This window comes from Triturus cristatus, chromosome 12, assembly GCF_964204655.1.
Source record: "Triturus cristatus chromosome 12, aTriCri1.1, whole genome shotgun sequence".
NCBI lineage: Eukaryota > Metazoa > Chordata > Amphibia > Caudata > Salamandridae > Triturus > Triturus cristatus.
This window is the reverse complement of record NC_140595.1, coordinates 536,733,545-536,750,787: the sequence shown is the minus strand read 5'-3', so window position 1 is coordinate 536,750,787 and position 17,243 is coordinate 536,733,545. Positions and strand designations below refer to the sequence as shown.

The 17,243-nt window shown below is 40.4% G+C and overlaps 1 protein-coding gene and 1 long non-coding RNA gene across 7 annotated transcripts in view; one reads left to right on the top strand and one right to left on the bottom strand.

Annotated features, from left to right (window-relative positions):
• Positions 1-17,243, bottom strand: part of LOC146776234 (5-hydroxytryptamine receptor 3A-like) — a 309,675-nt gene that overhangs the window by 7,003 nt on the left and 285,429 nt on the right. For all 3 annotated transcript variants that reach the window (XM_085637642.1, XM_085637643.1, XM_085637644.1), the window contains one exon: positions 8,225-8,432. In XM_085637642.1, coding sequence (XP_085493768.1) covers positions 8,225-8,432 — 208 coding nt within the window. The remainder of the gene's footprint in view (positions 1-8,224; positions 8,433-17,243) is intronic.
• LOC146776235 (uncharacterized) overlaps positions 1-17,243 on the top strand; it is a 616,314-nt gene that overhangs the window by 506,204 nt on the left and 92,867 nt on the right. The gene's annotated exons all lie outside the window — the stretch shown is intronic.

Sequence of the window (17,243 nt, the reverse complement as noted above, 5' to 3'; positions counted from 1 at the left end):
CAAACATTTCATGCAGACAGGGTCGGACTGGGAAGAATATAGGTTCAGGCACCAAAATAAAAGTGCCCACCATTAGTGAGTTAGATAGCTAAAAAAAGGGCCCACATTTGCAAACTTGGGCAGTTTGAACTTGTAAAGACACGCTGTATAGGTGTTTTGCTATACATGGAAGACTGCATGAATTTGAGCGTACTGCAGGCAATGTTTATTTTAATATAAGGGACATCACCAGTATAAACCGGCCCAGCTACCATAAAACAAGCCCACAAGCCGCCAATAAATCACCCACTCATTCACCTGTAAGAGCAGCTCATCAGGCACAGCCTGATTGCCCTAAAAGTCTGTCCGATCCTGAGAGCAGAAGAACACACAGTACAAAGGCACTTATGCCCTAAACCGGAACCAGGGTGCGACTTAGAACAAACACAAATGTCCTGTGGTCTTATTTCAACACCAGTACAGGAGTAATCCAATAAATGAACACCGTGATTATTATACTTTAAAGTAAAGAAAAACAAGCAACGCCTTTCAGATATGAAGATATTGTATTTTTATATAAAATATTGAATCTTTATCTCCCTTTGGCAGACGGTGTAATTTACAATGGTGCGGTCTAGTAGGTGCAGTAGTGTGAACAATAAAAGATGCCGCACGTATATACAACCTCTAGGGTTGGCCCCTATTTTACAGGTATTCACAGTTCAATGTAATTTTGGTTTATTGTTTATTGGATTCAATCAAAGCATGTGACTGTCCCTGAAATTGGGTCGACATTTCGACCAACATTCTAATTCCATTGGGTCGCATCAGGGCAACAAGTGTCTTCTGGCAAAACACCTTTGTGCTGGACAAATCCTCGTTTATGTCGAGGTTGTCATGTTGAAATGCCTCGTCAATGGCTCAATTACAAATTTGAAGACAAAAGAGGTACGGTGTTCCTGGGTGGCAAGTTGGCCATCTGGTGAGTACTCAGAGTGGTGGGGAGGTGGGAAATACCTCTTTTGGGAACTAGGACCCTCACACACCCAGCAAGTTAGGTGTCATGCTTCATCATATGGGTCTGCTCCTCATCGAGCCGGCACTGCATTGCTCGACGGGCACCCATAAAGGGGCACCACACACTGTAGATAGTTTTCATTTAGTCACTAGGTCCTGAGGAATCACCAACTGATCTATTAGAGACATTTTATAGGCGAGAAACATGTTGACCACTAAGGGGTAGAGCGTAATTTTTGTCAGATTAAAACAAAATAGTCTCCCTCCTTCTTCTTTTTACTTTTTAATCAGGTTGTGACCTCTCCAGAATAAAAATAATTATAGAGGATTCCCTTACCTGTTTTAACCCACAGACCACATCTACATCTTACCAGGCCCCTCACAACCACGGCACCTATACGGCAAGGAACAAAAGATCTCCGATAAAGAGCCCCTTTATGGGTGCCCGTCGAGCATTGCAGCGCCGGCTCGACAAGGAGCAGACCCATATGATGGAGTATGACACCTAGCTTGCTGGGTGTGTGAGGGTTCTAATTCCGAAAGGAGGTATTTCCCACCTCCCCACCACTCTGAGTACTCACCAGGTGGCCAACTTGCCACCCAGGAACACCGTACCTCTTTTGTCTTCTAGTTCTACCCAGGGCAAGTACGGTGGACCTTTATCAAGCCCTCATTGTCCCCCTTGTTGTTTACTCAATTACAAATTTCACTGTTCTAGAAATAAATGCGACTATTATTGTCCAGGCCTTCAATTTTACCACAAAGTGGTGCTAACAGTCAACCCCTCCTTCCCTCCCGTGGTTCATTTCAAACAATGAAGACTGAATTTGTTTCAAGTAAAAATAGTTAAAACGTGATAATAGGGGGCACCCTAGTGGTTGCATATATGTGTATCATCTTTTATTGGTGACACTGCTACACCTATGAATACTAAGCGGTCTGCACCACTGTAAATTACAACGTTTACCAAAGGGAGATGAATGAATGCAATATTTTAATTTCTGAAAGGAGTTGCTTGTTTTTTTTACTTCAAAGAATATTAATCACACATATTCATTTCTTGTTTGTTCTGCAACTGTATATAGCATGCGCACCTATTAAATATATTTCTTTAAATGTCCTTCAGCCAATAGAAAACACTACAGCTCCAGTATCTGATGCCATCTAGTGGTGAAGCCATTTTCAGCTGCTTCATCACTAACAAACATGGCAGCCTGACTTAAAAACCATACATTTTGCAGCACAAACACCGGGCCCAGAAGAAAACTCCACTGATATCACAGAAAGTGAGGCCACAGAACATCTTAACCTGATGATATCACAGACGTTAATAGTAAGTGAAAGATGAAAGAATAAGTGCAAGACAAATGAAATTACAAACAAGTTTCTTAAGAACATATGACATTACAACGCAAACAATTACAACACATGCTTTTACAACGCAGTTTTTACATCGCAACTGCCTTTACATCGCATGATTTTACAATACATACCATTACAACGAATTTTTTAAAACTACCATTACAACAAATTCCATTAAAACACATACCATTACATGCTTACCATTACAAAACATAATACTTTTAGGACAACAGTAGGGTAAGTGTTGGATAGTGTAGGGGTAAAAAATACTAGTCATACTCCAGTGAGTGCAACAGTAGGGTAAGTGCTGGATAGTGTAGGGGTAAAAATTACTATTCCCACTCCAGTGAGTGCAACAGTAGGGAAAGTGTTGGAGCTAGTGTATGGGGTAGAAATTACTATTCCCATGTACCCCAAATCCCATACTCACCCTAAAACTAAAAAATCTCCATTACTTAACTTATAATGTGTTGTAATGGTATGCGTTTTAATGGCTTGCGTTGTAGTAACATGTGTTGTAATGGCATGCATTGAAATGGCATGCGATGTAAAGGCGGGGCGTTGTAACAGCAGCAATGTAAAGGTAGTGCGTTGTAACGACTGCATTGTAATGGATATTTCCCGTTTCTAAAGCACACATCAGACTATTTTAGGTAAACCATATACTAACTAGGCCCTATAAACAAATGTCCCGGTTAAAGCCATGACATCTCTGGGACAAAGTCATCACTTACCTAGGCATAGACATCATATACCAGACACAGTTCCGACATGCCCAATTACAGCCTCAAATGTCAACTCACAGTCCAAAAACTCACTCACTAATCCAACTGCCCACTCACTTCTCATAATGCTCAGGTGTGACTACAAGTAAAAGATCTACAGACACGTAGATCAAGGACAGCATGGACAACAGCAGCACAAGCTCCCCCCCTCACACCCAGTGAATTCATAAAAATCAGCAGTGCCAGTACCCATGCTGGGGTCAAGGCTAACAATATCATATTATGCTGGACTGTCTAATAACATCTTCAAAAACTTAATAAAGGGAAAGACCTACTTGCATCTTAAAAGTATGAGTTTCTGTGTCTCTCTCCATTAGCCCACATGTGGACACAGCAATCTTGTACCCCATCACCAGACAGCATGCAGTTTTGTGGTTGGCCACAGACAGAGGGTTGTACGTGGGCAAGCCCACTGCCCAACCCCTATTGTATGTTGGACGCAGTGTTTGGCGAGGCACCATGTTCTGCAGACAGTGTCCACTGTGTCTGTCCAAAGTGGAGAGCATTACTCAAGCAAGCTGCAACAAGTGCAGGGTTCATAGCTGTGATTCTAAAAGGTGTATCAAATGTGAATGCCTTTTGCAAACATCATCAGTAACACATTTTGTTACAAGAAGAACCCATGACATAAGACAGCATTTCAATCAACATGAATTTTTTTATATGATTCAGAGCCAACCTCAAAGCTGTAAAAAATAATATGAAGGCCAAACAGTGAAACCCTAAAAATTAAGTGAAAAAACAAAAGTTTAAAGTTATGTTATATGTATGTATGGTAATGAGATTTTAGCTTATGTTAAAGAAAGCACTAGAAATTCACTGAGAAAACCAAAGGCTAAAGTAACACCACAGTTATGTCTTGAAATAAAATAAAAACAAAAAAACTGAAATTCACCAATTATAGTTTCCCTAGCTAAATATAACGTGTGCTCCTGCAATGCCCTGCTTATCACGATACTTATTACATCACTCAGGACAGATTAAATTACATCATTGATGAGATTACCGATGATGTCTCAAATGACATCAATGATTACATCACATAATCACTGTGACACCGTCCTATGTGGTTTGTAGCCTTGAAGTAATTAAACATACCACAGCTGCAGACAATTTTCTATTCACCTGAATCGGTTTATTCTCTTAAATACTTCACATAACTGCAATTTTAAGTCAAGAGGTTGACATGATATTTGTCACTATAAAAACATTTTCTTCCAAGCTCTGCAGAAAACACGTTGCAATTTAGAAAAATACATTACACACGTTCCAGAGATGGGCACTGTGCTATACAACCGTAGGATCCATCCTCCCAACACCAGTGAGAGATAAGTTGCCTCTAAGGGGGACACCCCTACATTCTACATTATTCAACAGTCTCTAATGCCTCAATATCTTGGACAAAGTTCTGGAAATAAATGCCCACACTTTATACAAGTCCTTGCTACATAGGTTTTGTATACAGCACTGTGTTACAACTATGCCCAGATATCCACTAGTGGATAACCTATGTTTAACAGATGTGTCCTTTCTAACAGATTTTTAGAATGGACTTTGGTTTTACGGCTTAACATACTTTTAACCATACCTCTGCAAACCATATTAGGTGTGCTCAGCCTTTATATTGGTTAACAGAGAGTTATACTTGCACCCCAAGCTATAGTGACTTGTAAATTATGCACCACACAACTGTCAACATGTACAATCATGCTTGCCTCAAGGGCTTATATTATTTCCATGCAATGGACCCACACATGTACACACAGTAACTCCATGACTGTGTATGACTACAATGTTATTAGCGATTTCATTAATGATTCCATTTGAGATGTCATCAGTGATGTCTTCAATGATGTAATTTAAAACGTCATGAGTGATGTATTTTGTGAGCTCATAAACAAGGCATTACAGGGTGCAAGCTATAGTCAGATCAGTAAACTATAACTGGTGACTTTCATTGTTATTTTTGTTAAACATTGGTGTGTGTGTTATTTTAGCACTGAATTAGAACACCACTTTAAGTTTTGTTTTTTTCTGTGAATTCCTATAATGAACGCTAAAATCTTATTACCGAACCTAAATATAATGTCATGCTAATCCTTCTTTTTCCAGTGACTTTCTAGGGCTTTTTTAACGTAAGGTAAGATTTTATTGACATACCTAACAATCCAGTCACTTTAATCTTTGGGCCTCATTTATGAGGTTTTGCCATAGGGCAGCGCCGCAGGCCTTCCTGCGGTGCTGTCCTACGGCAAAAGAAAAGAGCAGGAATGCGCTGTATCTATCAGATACGGCGCGTTGCTGTCCTTTTCCCCTGTGCCGGCGCACAATGGCTGCTGTGCACCAATGCAGGCACCTTTGCACCATGGTGCAAGAGTGCCTGCATTTCTGGGATGATTATATTTGCGCAAGAAGGAAAACCTTCCTGCACAAAAACAATCACAAGAGGCTTTTTCCTCTTTCTCTGTGTGCTGCAAAATTCAGCACACATAGAAAATGGAATAACTAGGAGAAATAAAGATATTTCTCCTTGTTGTGCCTCTCTTACGCCTCCCCTGGGGAGGCATACGTTTTTGGCGCTGCCTCAGATTTACGATTTCTCGTAAAATCTGGGGCAGTGTCAAAAACCCATGGATGTTGAACTGCCAAAAGAGGGGGTGGGACAGTGCTCCCATTGGGTAAAATTTACAAAATTTCTAAATGTATTCGCTTTATGCAGGAAGTGATTGCCATAATGCTGAAAACAATACTGTTCCGCATAGTTAGCTGCATTTTCATATAAATCTTCAGCATCAAAAGCCGCATAATATTTCAAATCTGAAAACAGTGCTTCAATGGCGTGAACATCCCAATCATCAGAACGTATGTTCTGCTTAACCACATCACCCACAGAAACACGAAACACATTAGGTACATTGATGACCTCTGTAGGCCCATGAATTTGGAATTTAACAGCATCCCCAGCAATACCCATTGCACACACCTTTAATGCAGAAACTGCATTAAAGGGAACATCATTTACGAGGCTGCATTAAGCCAATAAAAGTGGCTTAGTGCTACCTCATAAATATGAAGCAGGCTTCTGCACCACGGAACGTCATAATAAATGATGTATCAGCTTGCGCAAGAGGCCTCATAAATGAGGTCCATTGTTTTTTCAGTGAATTTTTTTTGATCATATAAACCCATCACCACTGATGTTGTTAACAGTCTTTGGCCATTTATTTTCCAGAAGTTCAGAGAAAATGCTATGACATTATACATTGTTGAAGAATGTATAATGTGTGGGTGACTTACTCACAAACTGTTCAATTTGCAGGTTATAAGCAGATTGTAACCCTTGTCCTAATCTTGTACACTATTCTTCTTATTTTAGGATTATTATTCAAAAGGAATTTTTACAAACTATAGAGGGATGTGTGTAGGACCTTGTTGTGCATTTCTTATCAGTGTCTAATACATACGTGTGAAGTTGTTGACTTAAAATTCTATGTCAAATTAGATTTTTAACAGGTATATCATTAAAGAATATAATCACAGCTCTGGTAACAAAGCTTAATACATTTGTTTATTGTAATATGGTTTACAGACACATTACAGGGGCTATTCACAAAGGTAACATACTTGTGAGCAATTTACACATGTAAGTGTACTCTCACATACGTTGCTGAGGTCATTCATGTCTACAGATACATTATGTTTCATATGCACCTGCATACCAGTAAATAAAGAGAATAATATCTACTAAATCTGGGTAAATTCACATCACTTCATGTTCTGCTTGTTGCGAAAGAATAACAGTCATTAATACTACAGAGGTTATGGAAAACTGGATCTGAGCGTAACTCGCAGAATACTTTACAGTATAAAATCATATAGCAAACTTCCATATTCATTGAATAATGTTGTCAATGATGCTACCAGGAATGTCATCAATTATGTTATTTGAAATGTCATCAGTGATGTAATTTAACTAAGGGTGGGCGAAATTTGCGAATTTGACTTTTGCAAATTATCGCGAAATTGCGCAAAATCTCCGCGAGCATGCGGAACTTTTGTGAAGATGCGGAGATTTCTTTTCCCGCCCGTTCGCGATGTGTTTTAACGTGCTCGCGGGGAAATATATCTCCAACTTGCCCATGCGGTCACTAATGGGCGCAGCCATCTTGCTCGCGATGCTTATTTTCTGTTTGCGATGGCAATGACGTGTTCGCAGTCGCAAACTCTCGCGGGATAGCGCGTCCGGCTACCAACAATCCAACATCTTGTGGCGCGCACGAACGGATAGGAAAACTCATCGGCGAACGCAGGGACCTGGTAAGTCGCGACCGCACACGCGAGAATGCATTTTTAAAGCGCGAACAAGAAAAATACTTCCGTTTCGTGGCAGATTGCGACATTTTCACGCTCTCTGCGGAACGTGAAAATGTCAAAATATCGCTAATTCCGCGAGCGGAACGAAATTTACCGCCCAGGCCTAAATTTAACATGTTATGAGTGATTGTAGTATGTGAGGTCACAAGAGCTGCATGGCGGAGTGCAAATAAAGTTAGTTCAATCATCTTTATTTGGTGAATTTCAGTGTTTTTGTTTTTTAAATGTTTATTTTCATAATATTTCAATACCTAACTATAATGCAATTTTAACCTTTGGTTATTTCAGTGAATATATCCATCCATCAGTTGAGCTATATCTGAATATGCATATAGATATTTAATGCGCATTTGTGCATTTCCCAAAATCTGACTTGGCTCTGGCCATCCTGACTAAACACTAGATTCTCTAATATCTAATAAAATAGAAGGTCAAAGACATAGAAAATTGGTTATTGGTGCTGATACTAGGTTATTATGATTTTTATGATAAAAGGTGGCGTCAACTTGCTGCAAGCCAGTCTTGTTACCTCCCATACAGAGAATGCTGATGCTGGTGCATTATCCCATCGAATAATCTTAAGAACAGTTCTGAGGGAAGCAGTACCATTACCCAAAGCTGGCCTATTTAATACCTCAATACTCCCTTACTGTCATATTTTAACACATCAATGGAAAGGATAGAATGAAAAAATGCTTGGCTCTTACCTAATATTGGGGGGATTTCAGAGTTTGGAAGAAAATCATTCAATATCAGCAGGAGCACCGAAAATCCTAGAACTACTGTTATCTTGAACCCAAGTCTCTCTCCACCTTCCATTGGTATGAACATGCTGGCAATGTCAACCAGCACCAGGAAGCAGGCTGGCACTATCAGGTTGATGATGTACAGCACCGGGGTCCTCTGGATGGTGATCTGCAAAAGAAAAAAATGCGAGCATTAAACTCACACCTGTGACGGAGGCATATTAGGATTTGTATGAAAAAGTAAATATTTAGTCAGAAAAGTGACTAAAAAGCTAGGTTTTATGCACTTTCTTGAAAAATGTGTCCGATCATTAAGACACACATTCCAAATCGTATTTGTAACAATATTTTACTATTGTGCTTAGCCCTATATTTAAATTGCATGCTCACATTATATGGCCAGGTCAACTGCTTCTGTCTGTGGTCTTGGGTTTTGAGAGATACTGATTAAATCTATTGTGCAATGTAAAAGGGGAGGTAATGATCCTCAAGTGACAAGCAGCACCATCATAAGGAGAGTGTAGATGGGGCTCTTTGACCAGGGCCCACACATTTTGAGGCCCAATTAATATTAAAGTTGACGGCCGATGTCTTCCTTCTTGAAACAGTTGACAGAGTAATGCCACTAAGTAGTGCCAAACACTGTGGGCCTGATCACAACTTGGGCGGTGCACTCCAGGTCCGCCCGATGCCGCACCGCCAAAGCCGTGGTCAGGCCACTCCCCAGATTATGAGTGTAACTTATGTTTGGCGAGCTTTTGTTCAGAGGTTCCCATGTTGGTGCCCTGAAAATAGGCACCTCAATGAGAATGCCGAAAACAGTTCCTGCGTGGCATGGACTTAAAAGTCCATGCCATGTAGGAACTGATATGCATGCACACGGGGGCACATGGGTTTCATGGCGGTGGAACAATAACGGAGAGGAAAATTGTATAAGTGTGGTAAGACCGCAGAGGTCCCGCCAAGCATATTACTGCCTCCTGACAGCCACAACACCGCCAAGGAATGGTGGCAGGGAAATGGGGGTCCGACTGCCCTTATTGTAAGAGAGCAGTCAAGAGACCGCCACCGGCACGCCTCCACAAGTCTGGTCGTCCCTGGAGTGCCAGACTCGTAATTAAGCCCTAAGCCTTTTCATTCCCCAAAGTATATGTCATCTTAATTCCGCGCAACTCCTTGGATCAGGCATCAAAGAGAGGCCCCTCAAAAAGTTTGGCCCCCCAACCCACCAAAAACGTCTGACATGCCTGATGACAAGCCTTTGTTCAACAGTAATTGATACTACACAAGGCTTCAGCACTGCAATCCTCTCACAGACCTTAGATCAAAAATGTCCATCATTTGTCCACGAAGCCCATAACCATGTTAGATACTCAAGATAACCCCTTACTACACAAATAAATTCAATTTCGATCTATTGTATGCAAATGTTTTTACAAGGTATAGTCATGAGCCCTCTTTAAAAAGCTGCATATTCTTAAATATAGTAAAGACATCTCATATTGTCAGTGTAGTGTTGGTGGTTCTTGGAACTTGGAAATGAAGTTGTTTGGACAAAATAAAATCTTGTTTGTCTAGCAAACTTGCATTTTCATTCACTTTTTACTGCATTTTTGACAAGGTGTCTCCTTCCAAAACATTATTCTTTTTTGGAGTATTTGAACAGGATTTTCTTTTAAGACTGGGGATTTGTCTTTAAAGTACGCCTGGGCGTACTGTGCGTAGTGGGGCTACGTGGAGCACCACAGAGTTGATAACAAACTCTGTGGCGCTCCACGTAGCTCCGCTACGCCACCCGCCTCCCACCCGCCCTATATTAACAATTGCTAAAGTTAAAAAAAAATAAGTTTAAAGCACCTTACCTTATCTGAGGCGTCTGCGGCGTCCCCGGCTGGCCTCCTGCTGTCTTCATCGCGTTTGTGGTAAAAACTGCGCATGCGTGGCACTCGCGCATGCGCAGTTTTCACAGCGAACGAGATGAAGAGAGGAGGAGGCCAGCCGGGGACGCCGCCGATGCCGCAGGTAAGGTAAGGTGCTTCAAACTTATTTTTTAAAACTTTAGCAATTGTTATTATAGGGCGGGTGGGAGGCGGGGCAGCCAACTCTGCTCCACCGCGGAGTGTGCGGAGTTTTGCCTACTCCGCGTTCTCCGCAGAACGCGGAGTAGGCAAAACTCCACACACTCCGTGGGCAGAGCGGAGTTCTCTGCCCACGGTTACTTTAAACTGTCTTTCCAATGGACTGCAGCTGCAAAGCATGAACAAAGAATTCAACAATATTTTTTGAATATTTTGCTTCATGTGTTTTTTAGTGTTTTGAAACAATCTGCAAATGTTCACTGAATGCACTTTCAGAGTTGTGTAATCTGAGTTTGTAAACAAGAGATCTGGGTCCATACTACGGTGGGGCAGAAAATAGGCATTGCAACTCCATTTGCACTAGGTCTGCCCTAATACAAAGGGGGTTATTTACAACTGTTTTGCATGTGGTGTAAAGGGACACAAAGTAAAACAAAGCATTGCTTCAATTTACAAACTATTATAGAAACTTGGTGTAGCAGTGCAATATTGCGCAGCACCATGCAAGGACCAATGCAAGCTTTGGTAAATAACCCCCAAAAAGAGCTTTAAATGCGTAAAAATTCGTTAGCTCAGTTCTTTATCATACAAAATAGGGCAACATGTATGCAAAATCCAGGACATAACCAAAACAAACGACAATGGTATCCAATAAGTTAACATATTCTTTTCATAGTCATTAACACACTTCATTTTCTTGTGATGGTTGTATACCCTCTGTTTTTTTAGGTTTCAAAGTACTTTCAGGCCAAGTAGTATTCTGTTGGTCAACCTACCTTAGGGGTATTGCAAGTGCTACTTTTATTCAAGTGTTGTTAGTTTGTGTTTGCTGGGGGTGCAGAAAATGTGCAGCCTTTTCCTACCTTTGCACTGTTTAAAACCTTTACCATTCATAAAAGAGATCTTAGATGCTTTAAGATGGAGAAGTAGGTATGTTATTTTCAGTGTATCACAGTATTGCCTCAAGTTAAATCTGGGAAAGCGATACTAAAAATTACACTTCCATACTATTAGCTCTAAAATGAATACTTCTAAAAAAGGACCACCTTCCAAACTGTGTTTCCAAAATACATTGAAGTAAGAACAGTGTGAAAGGGGCTAATGGTTCAGGGTTAATAATTAAGGGGTTAGGAGTAAAGGAGCTAATGGTTAGCAGTCCAGGGTTAGAGGTGGAAGTTAGAAGTATATGGGAAAGCGGTTAGGACAATGGGGTTCAAATTTTGCAGCTAAGGATGTATAACTGAAGGTATACTTGTAAGGGTCTGGAGAATAAGGTTAAGGGTTTGAGGCATTAGTTGGTGCACTGAAACAATATTGTGAACATTAATATCAAATGACACAAAGTTTGCGCATAAATATTGTAGTCCTATACTTAGGGGCCGAATACAATGTCAGGCAGACCGTCAACGACAGGCCGTCGCTGGAGGTCCACCCGACTGACAGCCCTGTGGTAAGACTGCCTCATTTGGATGCATGCGGTCAGACCGCAGAGGTCGGGAGTAAAGACCGCTGCCTCCGACAGGATCTACTGATCCCTTTGAGGTGGCGGTCAGAATTGTGATCCTGAATGGAGGCGGTGCCTGCCTCGGCACCACCTTCATTCAGGATCAAAATGTTTCTTTACGACTGACTTTTCAACGTGGTCCGACCACGAAGAAAAGGCAGCCTGAAATTGACTTTGGGGGCCCCAAGGCAGCCCTCCGTCCCCTGTGGGACACTGTAAAGTGGCCCAGGGGGCACATGTAGTGCCCCCACGCACATCCATTCACCGTGAGTTGGGCACCACATGGTGCCAGGCACACGGTGTATGGATGTGCACAATCTGCTTTTTCCACTCTGGCTTGTGCTGCAGCCCTTTTCCTGGGCCGCAGCATAAGCTGCAGTGGAAAAAAGCCCTTTCTGACCACCACCCTGGCAGTCATATCCTAATTGGGCATCAGACCGCCGACTGCTTGTTTGGCAGTCACCTGACCGCCGTAACAGCGGTCGGCAGCCCAACCACCTGACATTGTAATCGGCCCCTTAAAATAGAAACCACAAAATGTTGTGTTGAAAACATTGTTGACAATATCGACCACAAACAGGTAAACATATTGATTTCCTAATAAATATCGACCTTAAAGCAATGTACTTAAAGTAGCTTATCATTTAGAAGTGATGTAATGTTGATTTAAATCATTGTAATTATTTTAAACTTTTATGAATACATACATTTTTAAATATATATATATGAATGAATAATTATTTTATAAAGCACGCTAATGCCCGCAGGTGTCTAGGTGCTGACAAACTGCAAAGAACTAACTGCAATAAAGCTGGAACTAAGCATGAACGAACTGCAAACCTGCTAGAACTAGGGGTTTGAAAACTGCCAAGTTTTGAGCAATTTCCTAAAATGAAAAAGGCTTTTTTGAGATTTTAAATACAGAGGAAGACTATTCCACAGTTTTCCAGTACAGAAGATAAAACGTCTACCACCCTAAGTTGTCCTTTTAAATTTAGGTACCACCCAATTTTTTGTGAATGTGGATCGTAATATTCTATTAGGGACATACAACTGGAATCCATGCTTCAAATATTCCAGGCCACAGTCTAGAAGAGACTTATGGGCAATACAAAGGGTCTTAAAAGCAATCTGCTTCTTTACTAGCAGCCACTGAAGTTTAGGTTGTGCCTGCAAAACAGATTGAAAATTTAGACTACCTAGAAGAAGGCATGCACCTGCATTTTGAAAGATTTGGAGCAAGGCTGGATTTGGGCATCAGGGCCAGTTTTGTAGCAATGCAGCAGTTTTAAAAGCACTGCAGTTTTCCTTGTATATCCAGCAGGTTTCAGGCAACAATAAAAATACCAAAATAACGCTGGTGATTAATATCCTGCTGGAGAGAGATTGGAGGTTTGTCTAGTGGCAGTTTTGACTCATCTAAGGTAGCGCAGAGGGTCAATATGCATGCCAATGGGCGTGTACTATGCACATCACAGTATTTTATCTGAATAGCTCAGTGGATTACTACTTTTGTCACAGAGATCGTTTTGTTGCTGTGCAGTTTACAAATCACAATCGTAATCTAGGTTAGAAATTTATGTATTTTTATCCCAGTCTTTCATTATCCTAATTTTGCTAAAAAGGATTTGTTCGGGTAATAAATTCTTTATAGTAAAGTCAACCCTGACCACTCTGTTACGTTCTGAATCCTGAGTTTGTGCGTCCCCAGACCAAGCTATCTTAAACAAGGCCTACCAGTATGGATGACATACCCCTAGTAGTCTCCTTTGTCTTATGTAACATTTTCTATACACTGATTTACACACATATGATTCATTGTCTCTGTATGTGTTTTGATGTAAAATGCCCTGACACCCTACACTGGTATGAGAGACGCTATCAAACAAATGAAATACATGTCAGAGAGCAGCTATTGAGAGGTGAAAGGCACTGTTGGAGGAGGATAGTGAGGGAATCATTGAAGAGATCCCATTAAAGATTGCTGTATCCTGGTGCACTGTAAGGTCATTATTTACTGTGCTTTAAAAATTAATACAATTGAATTTATAAGGAAAAATGTGTTGTAGAATGCACCATTTTTTCCCAAACTTTTTTGGGGCAAAAACACACCTAAGCCCCCTTGTAGTGGTCAGGCTCGCTCGCTGTTCTCGCTTACTATGCACCGTATGGGGGCTGGTCTGACAAAATTTTCCAAGCTTGCTGTGGGATCCCAGTCGGCCCCAATTTGGAGTTCATTTAAGAGTCTCTGTTGAATGTTGACATTATGAGCATTGCAATAATCAATACTTGATAAAAACAAAGGCAACTATTACTGTTTTCTGGCGCTCCAGAAGGATACAAGGAAAGACCTTCTTCAGTATTCACAAAATATAAAAACAAGATGAATTAACTTGATTAATTTGGTCTGAAAAAGTCAACATGTCATCAAACATTGCTCCATGATTTATATAGTAAATACTGTTCCCTCTTTAGTCTCAGCAATAGTAGGGAAATCATTGAACTTTAGAGGGGTTGGGTTTACTATTCCCTCTCCAATCTAAGCAACAATAGGGAATGTGTTGGATTCAGAGGGGTTAAAATTACTATTCCCACTCCAATCTTAGCAACAGTAGGAATCGCAATGGCCTTTGGAGGGATAAGATTTCCAATACCCACCACAGTCTAAGCAATGGTAGGGAAATCGTTGGACTTCAGAGGGATGTTATGTTATGTTATATCCACTTGTAACACGCTCGGCTACTCGTAAGTATCCCGGCGCGAAACCCAAGGGGAAAGGAGAGCCCTTCATGCAAAGAGATGTGTTTTAAGCTTCTTTTTAAACGCTACAAGATCATGAGTGAGGCGAAGATCGGAAGGAAGAGCATTCCAGGCCATGCTGGATTTAACCACGAGGGAACAGCCCCCGACCCTCTGGAGTTTGAAGTGCGGGACAGAAGCAAGACAGAGGGACGAGGAGCGCAAGGCCCGCGAAGGGACATAGAAGGAAAAACGCCTCTGGAGATAAAGGGGGCCCTGACCATGGAGGGCTCGATGGACCAGGACCCAGAGTTTAAACTTGATCCTGGCCGCCACAGGTAGCCACTGAAGAGAGTGCAAGTGAGAGGTGACACTCTTCCTTGACGAGATGCCCAGGAGCAATCTGGCCGCCGTGTTCTGGACCACCTGCAGTTTTTTAATCAGGTACCCAGGGACCCCAGCATAAAGGGTATTGGCGTAATCCAGACGAGAGAGAATCAGAGCACAGGTGACCGTTTCTCTGGCAGCCTGCGGGAGCAGAGGGAAAAAAAATTCCTAAGAGTTTTTATAAGACCAAAGCAGCAGCCAGCAGTTTTCCTAATATGAGTAGAAAAGGAAAGATTCTCCTCGAACCAGACACCCAGGTTCTTAGCGGACTGTCCCACGGACAGGGGTAGTGGAAAATCCTGTGGCCACAACTGTTCACGAAAGTCAGCAGGAAATTTGTCAAAAAGCAAAATCTCCGATTTTTGCTCATGACACTTAAGCTGAGCGTCCGCCAGCCAAGTGAAGATGGAGCGAAGGCAATGTTGCGCCGCAAGGACAGAATTCAATGTTTTATCCCACGTAAACAGCAGCTGGGTGTCATCCGCATAAGCCAATACCTTAGCCCCGAGAGCTTCAGCCAGATGGATCAAAGGCGTGACATAAATGTTAAAGAGCAGAGGGCTAAGGGAGGAGTCCTGCGAGACTCCAGTAGTGACCGCATGGAGAGAGGAATAAAAAGGGGGGAGCCAGATCTGCTCAGCCCGCTCCTCCAAGAACGACCTAAGCCAGCCCCAAACAGCCCCTGACACACCAATCTCAGCGAGGCGGGACAAAAGCAGAGCATGTGGGACCGTATCGATAGCCACAGAGAGGTCAAGCAAAATTAAAGCTGCCCTACCCCCGGCATTAAGGCACGCCGGATTAGATTTACTATTGCCACTTCATGTCTAAGCAACAGTAGGGAGAGTGCTGGACTTCGAAATGGTCAGATTAACTACTTTCATACCAACCTAAGCAACAGGAGGAAAAGTGTTCGAAAGGATTATATATAAGAATACAAGTCCTAATCATTTACTAAAAATATTTCAATACCTAATCAAAAAAACGATAAATTATAGTACATAGAAAAAATTATTAATATATAATTTAACAAAAATTAGAAAACATTAAATATAAAGTAAAACAATAAAAAAGAAAACATAAAATGATTTTTAATAACATTCACTTACCTAACTACAAATAAATTGCAAAATAAATACCAAATTATTTAATTTATATTAATACAATAAAGCAAATTAAATTTAAAAGTAAAAATGATTCCAAGGACAAAGTTTCAAAAAGACTTACAAATAAATTAATTAATAGTACAAAGCAAACTGAATAATTAACCTAAAAAGTACAACAGTAAAAGTGTACAAGATCAAGGAATACACTACATATAAGAAAATTAATATAAAAAATGTTATAACTTTAATATCTTCGCACCCTAGTACAACAAGAAATACAGTATTAATAAATACATGCACAAATTAAAAAACATATAACAAAAATAAAATGCTTCACAAATTAAACATTTAAAAAAGTAAGTGACTAACATAATAAATATTCGATTAAATATTTTATTAATATAAAAATAGGTTAATATTAAATATGTTTTATTTTAGTTAACTTCCACCCAATTTAGCTTCAAACCCAACACACCATTAATAAAATACAACCTACTGTTACTAACAATATAATATAACAATCAAACAATTAACATGAAATATAATTTAAATGATTTATTTGCAATAACAAATAATTACCATTCAATTTATAAAATCTAAAATTCTATTAACTTCTCGCTCTTTTCCCCTAAAAATCCAACAACCCATTACTACGCTATAAATAACTGAATACATTTAAAAATCAATTACTGAAATACTTAAAATGACACACTATATAAAAAAATTCATAACAATTACAATAACAATACTAAAACATAAAAGTAATATATTAACTAACACAAAAATATTTTTTAAAATATTTTTACTACTACTTTAAAGAAAACGATATTAGAAACAACAATATTCTTGAAAACAATATTGTATAACAAAATGAGTATTCTTTCTAATAATATTACATCTCATGATGTTTTGGTAGTAACACTAGTTTGTAAACAATATTTATGTCACAAGATATTTAAAACTCAACATTTAGGCCCTAATTTAGATCTTGACAGTCTTACGCTATCCCGCCGTGGCGGCCGTTCCAAGTACCCCGCCAAGTTGATGGTCTTTTGTCCGCCATATTTAGATGCATGCAGGCTGATACGCCATCTGTGTCGGAACAGTGCTTCCCGCCTCGGTCACAGCACATTGCTGCCAACACGGCAGACTTCAATACTGGTGAA